At 28.9% G+C, this 12,011-nt stretch overlaps 2 protein-coding genes across 2 annotated transcripts; both read left to right on the top strand.

The window, feature by feature from the left end:
* Positions 1-6,272: 6,272 nt before the first annotated feature.
* On the top strand, positions 6,273-7,057 carry LOC130893942 (protein FAM136A-like). Its single transcript, XM_057800403.1, has 3 exons — positions 6,273-6,495; positions 6,598-6,816; positions 6,876-7,057. The coding sequence occupies exons 1-3, from the start codon at positions 6,409-6,411 to the stop codon at positions 6,993-6,995; spliced, it is 426 nt and encodes a 141-aa protein (XP_057656386.1). The 5' UTR covers positions 6,273-6,408; the 3' UTR covers positions 6,996-7,057.
* Positions 7,058-7,173: 116 nt separating this feature from the next.
* On the top strand, positions 7,174-11,687 carry LOC130894493 (phosphatidylinositol-3-phosphatase SAC1). The gene is made up of 5 exons (XM_057801371.1): positions 7,174-7,521; positions 7,581-7,804; positions 8,837-9,236; positions 9,417-9,700; positions 9,750-11,687. Exons 1-5 carry the CDS (start codon positions 7,478-7,480, stop codon positions 10,541-10,543), a joined length of 1,746 nt encoding a protein of 581 aa, XP_057657354.1. The 5' UTR covers positions 7,174-7,477; the 3' UTR covers positions 10,544-11,687.
* The last annotated feature ends 324 nt before the right edge of the window (positions 11,688-12,011 follow it).

The raw sequence follows: 12,011 nt of genomic DNA on the forward strand, positions 1-12,011 counted from the left end.
TCTTTGTTTTTTTATAAGCTTCATTTTTGTTCATCACACTTTTTTCGATAAAATGCATCATTACAGAGTTATACGTAAAAAACTATCAAAAAGTGCGATTTTTTGACGAAAAATCGTATTTTTCAGTTGCGAATAACTCAAAAACTATTGATCTGACGAAAAAACTTTATATAACATTTTTCACTTTAAATTTGCTGATATTTCGATTTCTGGGGTTATTTTGGGTAATAAACCCCCGTAAAGGGGTTGCTTCCCCCGGGGGGTGTTGCACACTTAGGCACCTTGTAGATCTCGCTTTTTGGATACACACCTATCAAAATTTCAAATAAGTCGGCGCCGCATTAAAGAATTCTAAGGGGATATTGTCATTTATTAATTGAATTGAAAAGGATACAAAAAGAAATTCAGTTATCCTGGCGAATATAATCAGATATTTGCATCGAATTATTGCATTTGCATCTGTCTTTGACAAATGTGCAAAATTTAAATCAAATCTGATACAAACATACAGATGAAACTAATAAAAGCTTTGTTTCATTACGTGTCATAAATTGAAACTTGCCTGGTAAACAATAAAAAAAACACATTAAAACTCGTAATTCGTCAAGAATCTTCATAAACAAATAACTTGTATAACCAGTTGAATATCTAATAATTTATAGTTATCCACTTTTCGATACCGAATTTAAATATTTAAAGCATTATCAACACGAAACTTTGACGTTTATTTTATTAACCCACGGTACTGAAAACGCGGTTCAATAAAAGTTATGATTTCAATAGAACCCTAAACAACTCGGTTTCCTTCAACAGAAATAAGACGCATTGTTTTCCACGGTAATAACTTCGCTTTTCATTAACACGCGATTGCATAGAAATTTACTCGCCCATACAAACTATATTTCTATCGATATACCCATCAAAATGTCGTCGCTTACATGGGCGTACACCCCAAACGACACATTCGGAACGAATTTATTAAATCATTAAGTACCCACGCAACGAGTCAGAGTCGACGACTGTCGATTATATCATGGGTAAATAACTTTAGAGAAACTTGTTAATCGGAAAAGAAGAATTCTTGACGTAGACGAATAGTGAGGAAACCGCGAAATAGTAGTAAACGTTTGTTTCAACGTAGTCGGTCAGCTTTCTAGCGAAGTTTCATTGTATTAAACTTTAACAAATTGAAATGCTTAGAAACTGCTCTCGAGTCAAAACCTACTTGAAGCGTGTATACCTCGTACAGGTATTTATTTTCTGTATATGCACAACTATGCAATAATACGCTGGAGTAACTTACGATAATGTATAATTGGTTGTCTAACTTTTATGGTTGTATTGCATGATATACACTCGATATATAAATAAATTATTTAGGTTTAAGTTGATAATTTTTTAATGTTGTAAACATTGTTGGGTCTTATTTTTTTTTATACTTCTTACCTGGTGTTTATTGGATTGTTCATCAAACATATTAATATGATTTCGTAGTTATTTTTGTGATATTTCGACCAAGTAAAGTTTTTGAAATCATTGTGAATCCTTCGAATTCAAATTTAGTTCTGTCTATGAGAATGCATTCTAAGTCCATCCATTTTGTGTTATCTTTGAGAATCTAATAAAAATCGTGGCTTTTTGATCAAATTAGAGATGTATTTTTTATCAAAATTATTCAAAAAATGTGAATTTTATTCTAAGCAAGTCACTTTTTGTGCAAATTAATTAAAAAAAAGTGTTTTTCCCTAGACAAAGTTAATTTTTTACCAAAGTATACTCAGAGGAGACATTTTTTGTCCAATTTAATTCAGAAAAGTCATTTTTATTTTAATTTATTTGAAAAAGGCATTTTTTTACTAAACGGATATAAGAAAAACCATTTTCTGACCAAATTATAGCCACGGAAGACATACTGCAACAACAAAAGCTATTTTCTGACCAAATTAAAGTCGGAGAATCCATTTTTTGTCCACATTATTTTGAAAAATACAATTTCTTTTCAAAGCGAAAGAAGATATGTCATTTTTTTACAAAGTTAAAGTCATAGAAGGCATTTTTTGTCCATATTAATGTGGAAAATACATTTTATTTCAAACCGGAAGAAGATATGTCATTTTTTTGACACAGTTAAAGTCATAGAAGCCATTTTTTGTCCATATTAATTTGGAAAAATACATTTTTTTCAAACCGGAAGACGATATGTCATTTTTTGACAAAGTTAAAGTCATAGAAGCCATTTTTTGTCCATATTAATGTGGAAAATACATTTTATTTCAAACCGGAAGAAGATATGTCATTTTTTTGACACAGTTAAAGTCATAGAAGCCATTTTTTGTCCATATTAATGTGGAAAATACATTTTATTTCAAACCGGAAGACGCTATGTCATTTTTTGACAAAGCTAAAGTCGTAGAAGCCATTTTTTGTCCATATTAATTTGGAAAAATACATTTTTTTCAAACCGGAAGACGATATGTCATTTTTTGACAAAGTTAAAGTCATAGAAGCCATTTTTTGTCCATATTAATGTGGAAAATACATTTTATTTCAAACCGGAAGAAGATATGTCATTTTTTTGACACAGTTAAAGTCATAGAAGCCATTTTTTGTCCATATTAATGTGGAAAATACATTTTATTTCAAACCGGAAGACGCTATGTCATTTTTTGACAAAGCTAAAGTCGTAGAAGCCATTTTTTGTCCATATTAATTTGGAAAAATACATTTTTTTCAAACCGGAAGACGATATGTCATTTTTTGACAAAGTTAAAGTCATAGAAGCCATTTTTTGTCCATATTAATGTGGAAAATACATTTTATTTCAAACCGGAAGAAGATATGTCATTTTTTTGACACAGTTAAAGTCATAGAAGCCATTTTTTGTCCATATTAATGTGGAAAATACATTTTATTTCAAACCGGAAGACGCTATGTCATTTTTTGACAAAGCTAAAGTCGTAGAAGCCATTTTTTGTCCATATTAATTTGGAAAAATACATTTTTTTCAAACCGGAAGACGATATGTCATTTTTTGACAAAGTTAAAGTCATAGAAGCCATTTTTTGTCCATATTAATGTGGAAAATACATTTTATATCAAACCGGAAGACGATATGTCATTTTTTGACAAAGTTAAAGTCATAGAAGCCATTTTTTGTCCATATTAATGTGGAAAATACATTTTATATCAAACCGGAAGACGATATGTCATTTTTTGACAAAGTTAAAGTCATAGAAGCCATTTTTTGTCCATATTAATGTGGAAAAATAAATTTTTTTTCAAATCATAAGAAGATATGTCATTTTTTGACAAAGTTAAAGTCGTAGAAGCCATTTTTTGTCCATATTAATGTGGAAAATACAATTTTGAACCAAATTGAAGGAAGTAGACTTTTTTTGATTAAATTTCAATCTGAGAATTCATTATTGTCCATATAAATGTGGAAACGTAGATTTTTGATAAATCTAAACAGAAAAAAAAGCTTTTTTTAATAAAATTAAATGTATAGAAGCCACTTTGAATTTAAAAATAGCATTTTCTGAACAAACTGAATAAAAAAAAACCTTTATTGATAAATTTTATTTCAAAAAAGCTACTTTTAGTCAGAATTAATCTTAAAAACTTATTTTTCTACCAAATATAACTCAAAGAAACTATTTTCTATCCACATTAAAATTGAAAAATGAATTTTTCACTATTCTAACCTAAAAGCAGACAATTTTGATAAATTTAGACTTAGAAAAGCCATTTCTGGAAATGGAATAAATTTCGAAATATCTAATAGAGAAAACGTGTCAACAAAATGTCACTTCTGCTTTTTTATGTATAAATTCAATTCATTAACTCGAATGAAAAAAAAAATGAATGAATTAATCGTTTTTATAGGCTCAAATTGATTCAACCAATAAACATCACTTCCCCGTAATTTATAAAATCGCGTTAACATAACTGGCTTATTTTTCGCATGGCGAGAATTCAAATTAATGCCAACAATTTACTAAACGATCAAAACTTTTCCGTATTATAATAATACACGAAATTTTTAGCACCATCAATTCGTGTGTGATAAAAATCCTGATAAAACATTCCTTGATATAAACCCAGTAAACAACGTTAATTAAATAATTTTTTTAATAAAAACGATATAATATATAAACAAATATATCCATTTAAGAAAAATATTTGAAGTTTCATCAATACAAATCAATGTAAAGTATCCTCAAAAGTATATCTAACGAAATACTAAATTTCAGACTACCTCCTGTATAAACGCTGATATATGAAGAGGTTAATTTGGTTATGGAAACGCGTACCATATAGTATAATAATGTAATTACATTAAATATGTCAAATGTATTACTGACATAAATAAATGAACGTAAAAAACCCAGTAACTGGCCTAACTCAAATTCACAGAATACCTAATCTATACATGCCTGTTTTAATTCTGCTACTTAGTTGATATTTCCAGCACGTACTAATAAAATTTAAAACCAAACGGCAACACTGCTTATTCAATTAAAATTTTCCTACTAATTACTCGCTTTTTGTACACATGTATAAAACACACAAAGTTAAATAAATAAAAAAATAACAATGTACAATCAGTATTTGAAGAAACCTTTTTACGACAATATTAAACATCCCTCGTATAAACGTATTAAAATTCCGTTTCGTGAAGTTTCTTTAAGTACAGAATAGCAAAAATTTTGACGTTCCATCCAATTTCCGTCAAGTTGCAGCTGCTTTAATATCGTTTGATATCAATTCCGAGGATGAATCTAAGCGAGAGGAAACCATAAATAAACAGCGTCATCGGATGGTAGGCAACAAACGAGACGCGGATCCCCTTTTACTTCTACATTTGTCACGGTCTTCTCAAACGTCAAATAATATATCCTTATTATACACACAGCCAGAAGCTATTACAAGGGTATACGCCATCAGAACTTAGCACGGTGTTTTGATCATAGAAGGTTATATTTTTGTAAGTTTAGAACCGTATTTTACTTTGAGGACTCTCTGGATACGTATGTCAGACGTACAAATAAGAAAAGATTTATTTATGACGATGAGAAAAGAAAAAGAGATTCGTATAATATAAAATTATTTTGGGAGCATACAACAATGCAAAAGAAATGCTGGTTGCATAAGTGTACAAAGACTTTATTTCATTTGTGAATAGAGAATTGATTACTTTGAGCGGTTTTTTTTTTATTAAAATGAATCGTTGGCCAAAAAACACGAAAATAAAACACCAACATAACCATAAATTTAATGTAAATAACGCAATATTTGTCCCCAAATGCAATAAGGTTGTGACGTCATTCTATAATGACATATTAATAAAGGTGAGGAAACGTAGGCTGGACATATATTCAATTATAAAGGTCAAAATCAAGTTGCGATATATAATCTTTTATATCGTCCATTCACATTTTTTTATGGGGTTGTGTGTGCATCGTAAAAGGTCCACCACAAAGATATTTTGACACGCGTATAGAAACTACACTGTTGCCAAGACGTGATAGATGTACCTCTTTTTACGTCGACAGTTGGTCTTAACCTATTTATAGGAAACAGAGCCTATTTCCGACATATATTAATATTTTCAATATTAATTGATAACAATATCTAATTATATATATATAAAGTAATGAAAGTAAATTAAGTGTTACAAAACTAGTATTAAATATAAAAATCTATGAAGAAAAAAGAAAGTAAATAAATTCATAACCTGTTAATTCAAAAATAAGAAATATATAGAATTATAACGCAATAAATTGTATATCAAGTACAAAATGACCTTATTTTAAAATCAAAGCTTCGGGATTGCAAAGTCACGAAATTGAATTCGCTCTCTATTTGATCGTGTATGACTTGGGGACATTCATTCACAAAACATGTTATTTACAATTCCTTATCTCTTTTCCAATTTACCGGGACCAATAGATTTGAAGATTACCGATAATAAAATTTAGTTGCAAGTTGTGAATGTATAAAACAAATTTTTTGTCTTTAACTCCTACTTATATCAAAAAAGACATCTATCAGAACATGATGAACTTATTCAATTACTAGTAGTTATGCAACAACTACTACAGTACCGTATTTTCATTATTTTATTTAATAATGTTATTATTATTAGATTTTATTGTTTAATGAATATAAACGATCATGAAAATATCAGTTCACTTTGTCTTTAATTTACTTTTTTAAACAAAAACTCGTCACTTGATGACTGTAAAAATATACGGTGTTTTATATATAATTATGGTTGAAGAAGAAATCATAGAGGTTATGTAATTTCAAATTTTATCACTAGTTTGCCTTTTATTTATTCTTAAATTTTGAATCAAAATAAGTATCAAACACTTGTAAAATATAATTTTACAAAATTTGTTCACAATGGTTGAGATACAACGGCAAAGAATCGAACAAGAAATGACCAAACTACTGAATGATTTGGATTTACATTATTTGAGAAAAATGCAGGTAAGTCATGAGGTTTTGTACATTATATCATTCTCTAAAATGTGTGAAATTCATAATAATATTAAAAAACTAGACTGAAATGCTAATTACAATAATTATAAGGCTGATATGCATCGTTGTGCTGCTGTTTGTTGTGAAAATAAAGAAGCGTCTCTAGAAAAAGTTCAGAAATGTGTAGAAAGCTGTTCTGTAAGAATAAATTGGGCCCAATCGTATGTACAAACCGAAATGGATCACCTTCAAAATAAATTACAAAGGTGTGTTATGGAATGTAATGATGATGTTAAACTCAAAATGGGACCCAACCCCAGTGATTCTGAAGTAATTATAAGAATATAAAGTTTTTATTATTTCTATTACTCACTAAATTATTTTTTTAGGTACAAAAATTTACTGCATTATTCGAAACATGCGCTACAAAATGTGTAGATACCCAAGTCGAGTATATTCCTTCTTTATTAAATAGAATGAAAGCAAATATTTCGAAACAACAAACATGAATTTTTGAGTCGAATATTTTTTTTTTGTAGAGTTACAAATTATTAATAAAAGTTAATTATTACTACAGGTTATTCATTTAAATTAAAATAAATGGTGAAATTTTAGAATGTTGTAAATAGATGTTTACTAATAAGTAGGTGCAAAGTACCGTAATTTTTGTCTAAAAAAAGAAGAATCAATATAACATACGTTGCGCAGAAAAAAAAATTTAAAATGTCAAGCGAAACAAAAATATTCAAATAAAATATATTTTATATATGGTTTACAACGACAATCATTCAATGCAAAACACTTTTACTTCTATTATCGTCGATATAATATAAATACAATGCTTCTATATACGAGCATTACAGTGTTAGTTACATAAAAAAGAAGAATAAAATGTCATGATGATCGCAGTGTTCGCTGTCAAAAGGTTAAAGAACAATTATTTTTAATTAAGATATGGTTTAATCGCTAATAATAATTATAATTCGCGAAAATGAATAACTTGAAATTGCAGGAAGTGTACAGTGATCTTACTCTGTAAGTTTAAATATTTATGTTTTCTCAAAACACTATATTTCTATTTAAAAATATTGTAGATTTACAACACCAGACAAATTCTATTTAGAACCAAAAAATGGTAATGAACTAGTTGTAATTGAAAGGATGACAGAGGATATTAGTTTTTATCAAAATCATCGAATTATCATACCAGCAGCAAGCAGCAGAAAAGATTTTTGTGGATTTTTAGGCACCATACAATTATTGTCAGGTTCTTATCTAGTCATAGCTACACAGCGGGAGTTGGTAGGATATTTGTCAGGTAAATGTCGGAAAATGTCCATTTTTTATATACATAATTATTATGTTTACATATATTCTCAAGTTAGCTATAAGAATTAGATTGAATTGACATATCACATGAATATAATATATAAACTTTAATATTCTCATAAATAACCTATACCTTACAAATTGGCACTACAGCTTGGTTTGGGCCATGACCTCCTCGACAATCCGCCCCTAAACTGGTCTTTCCTCCCCTTAAATTAATTGTTTGTAAGTGAACTTGATCTGATAAGGGATCTGCCTCTTTTTCTACTGCTGTATATTTTGGGATTCATGATTCCCTTAGGTACCTGCTTGTCCTCCTTGAGTGTGGCCAAACCATCTCAACTGGGCTTTAATGGTATTCATTGCCTGGTGTATCATCAATTTCTCTATTATTCCTGATTCTTCAGTCTGTTTATTCAATTCTAATTGCTCCATATACTCTTTTGATAATTTTTCTTGGTTGTTTTGTGACATTCACTGCCATAAGTTACTATTAGTGTTATTAGTGTCCTGTAGATTTTTTTATTATTAGTTCATTTTCCCATTAGCTTACCACTTTACCACTTGTGTGCTTCGAACATTTTAACATTTATGATTAAATCTTCTACTCTCCTACAATCTTCTTATGACGACATCTTCATAACTATATAACTAAGTGTTACTTTAGTTTTTTTATATAACTTATCTATAGTTTATGCTTTAGTGGTTCTTATAAGTGCATTATTTAAACATATATTTGTTCTTATGGTTAATAGTTATGTATTAACTTGAGACATGGATATAGTAATGTTTCTATTAGATTTTATAGTCTTATTTTAAATTATATATTATATATATTATAAAGTTAATGCTTTAACTGTAGTATTATGTCCAGCTTTTAGTTCTTTAAATAAAGTTTCTGTTCTGTTTACTCTGTCATATTGTATATTTTGAATGGAATTCAAATTTGTCGTTTCACATTCTTATGAACCAAATGATTGTTTTAATACATACTGAAGAATTCATGTTATTTTTTTTGTAGGGTGTGCAGTATGGAGATTAGCAAAAGCAGAACTAATCCCTTTTCGTAGCTCTTTAAATCTAAGTTCAGAAAAACAAGCCGACAATGAAGTGTATCTCAGTATGATAGAACAGGTTCTAGCTACTCCTTTCCACTATTTCTGTTATGATTATGATCTAACACATTCTCTACAACGTCTTCATGATATTTCACCGGATTTTTGGGAACAGTCTCTTTGTGAAAGAGCTGATCAACGATTTGTTTGGAATGGATATTTATTGAGTCCTTTTTTAAAAACGTGCAAGAAATTTTGTCTTCCTTTGATCCACGGATTTATTTCTATTAATTTTTGTGTTGTTAACGGACATAGCCTCAATTGGATAATAATTTCAAGGAGAAGCGTAATGAGGGCTGGTACAAGGTGAGTCTTATCTTTTATCAATATATATTCATTTTGTTGAAATTTTTGAATTATTTTAACTAATTTATCTAAAATCAAAGCAAGGTGTAGTAAATGAGAAATTAAAGAAAGAAAAAATATCTTCTAAATAGGAAATCAGTTTTATCTAGTATATATAAGAAAAACTGGTAATATTTTCAGACTATTTCGAAGGGGAATAGATAGGGAAGGTAATGTTGCAAATTTTGTTGAAACAGAACAGATTGTAGAGTATCAAGGTGACCATGCAAGTTTCGTTCAAATAAGAGGCTCCATACCACTTTTCTGGCATCAAAATCCAGATTTACGACTTAAACCTCCTCCTACAATGATAGATATGGATCCTCAAGAACAATACAATACTTGTATAAAACATATTGATGAGTTAGTAACTCTATATGGGAAAACAGTTATGGTGAATCTCATAGATCACAAAGGAGCTGAAGGTAGATGAAATATTTAAATCTAATTATATAAAATAACAATTTTTTGTAGGTAACATGGAAAAATCGTTTAAGAACGCAGTAACTGCAATTGCTTATCCTACTATACGTTATGAACCGTTCGACTTCCATTCAGAATGCAGTAAAATGAGATGGGATAGATTAAAAATACTCATCGATCGTTTAGCATTAGATCAAGATGAAATGGGATTTTTCCTTTTACTCAGAGATGGTACTATAAGTTCTTTACAAGATGGAGTATTCAGAACTAACTGTATAGATTGTCTCGACAGAACGAATGTAGTACAAAGTATGTTAGCACACAGGAATTTAGAAATTGTTTTAAGGAAACTCAATATTCTACATCAGAATCAAAATTTAGAGTTTCAGTATTCGTTTGAGGTGTTGTTTAAGAACATATGGGCGGATAACGCTGATATTATCAGTACACAATATTCTGGAACGGGAGCTTTAAAAACCGACTTTACTAGAACGGGAAAAAGAACTAAAAGCGGTGTTTTAAGGGATGGAATCAATTCGCTAACTAGGTATTACAAGAATAATCTAACTGATGGTTTTCGACAAGATTCCATTGATTTATTTTTGGGTTACGGTAAACCTATAACTCCATTAAGGGTAGATAAATCTTGGAGATATATCACTTATCCTTCTGTTCTTCTTGTTGCCGTTGCAATGTTTGTCGCTTCCGCTGTATTTCCTTCCGAATATTCCACGGAATCGTTGTTGTTTTTATTGTTTTGGGGTTCGATGGTGTACGCTACATTACATACTATATTCAAATACGGTAAAGAGTTTGTCGATAGACCGAGGCTTACGCAATCATAGCATTTCGTCTAGTCGTTTTAGTAGTTACTTAGATATTGGTATTTTTGATGCACGGATCATATTAGAGGGTGGTTTACGTTTAATACATAATTGAGGATGGTCAAAATGTTTTTTTATAATATATATTTCAATTTGTTTACTACATTCCTTCTTTTTATATAACTTGAAATATAGTTTTCAAATTATACTTTCCAGTGAAATTAAAAAACAATTTAACTTAAAAAAACTGTTTATATTTATATGTTATGTTATATATTTAACTGTCATTCTTTTATCTATCAGTTCTTATTTGTCGTAGTGTAAAATGTATCTCCAACGGTCCCGGAAGCTATAATTTAGTACAGCTTTGGCTAAATAAGTATCACAAGTACTACACGTGTCCATTCTCGTATAACTAAAAAGAAATTTTAAACTGTGTGTTAAAATATACCTTTAAGACTAGTTTTTTGTTGTTATTTTCTTGTATAAACATCTGGTATATTTTTTAATAGTCATAACTTGTTATTAATATGATAAAAAAATTGTTCCTATCATCTCTGATTCAATTTTTGAATAATTTTTAGATTTCCCTGTTTTTAAACTTTCTTCAAAATATTTAAACTTTTTTTGTTAATTCCATACATACATATATTTCATAACGTTGTTAACATTATTCTCATTTCCTACCCCCAATTTAAGGGTAAAGGAAAGTTTTTTATCAAAAGTTTTATCGGAATAAAAATTTCTGCGTTAATTTCACTGGTTTATATAATTTCCTCCATTTAAAAATTGTCGAATAATAACTGCCTTAGTATTGTAACGCACTGTATTGTTATTAGATGAAATTAAAAATGTACCAGAAGGAAAAACGTATTAATAAATAGTATTTGTTTATGGTTAGGGAAAGTTACATTTTGAAATATCGCAGAAGTTTCAAAAATTGTAATTTAATTCTTTCTGCAACATCGAGATGGTATTTTCGAATCGTGTATAATTGTTTTTTTATATAAGAAAATCATTTGCTCTTTGTACGTTTATAAATGGTGATTATGTACTTTATATTTTATTAATTTAATCGTTAAATTTGTGTCGCAACTCAACCAAATTATTTTAATAGTAGCTTTTCTTATAGTGAACCTGCAAATATAATAAAAATTATTATAAATATATTGTTTTATTTATAAATGATTGCGGAGGATTTTGGGGGAAAGTCAAAAATTCAGATAAATCACCACCACTATGATTCCGAATGATTTTTCGAAACAAAAAACTCAATATTTTATAGCATTATATATAATTAAATAGAGTGTAGAAATTACTTACGATTTCTGGAAAATCCTTGAAATTCCATTGACATTTTCCAGTGAAAATGAGATTTAATTTCTGTCATGTTAATAAAAATTTTTCAGCAGGAAAGTTGCAAATGCTCTAAGGGCTGAAATATATATTTATATGAACATGCTAGGAAAATCATCGATGAATTTCTACC

This window comes from Diorhabda carinulata, chromosome 5 (genome assembly GCF_026250575.1).
Source record: "Diorhabda carinulata isolate Delta chromosome 5, icDioCari1.1, whole genome shotgun sequence".
In the NCBI taxonomy this organism is placed as follows: Eukaryota; Metazoa; Arthropoda; class Insecta; order Coleoptera; family Chrysomelidae; genus Diorhabda; species Diorhabda carinulata.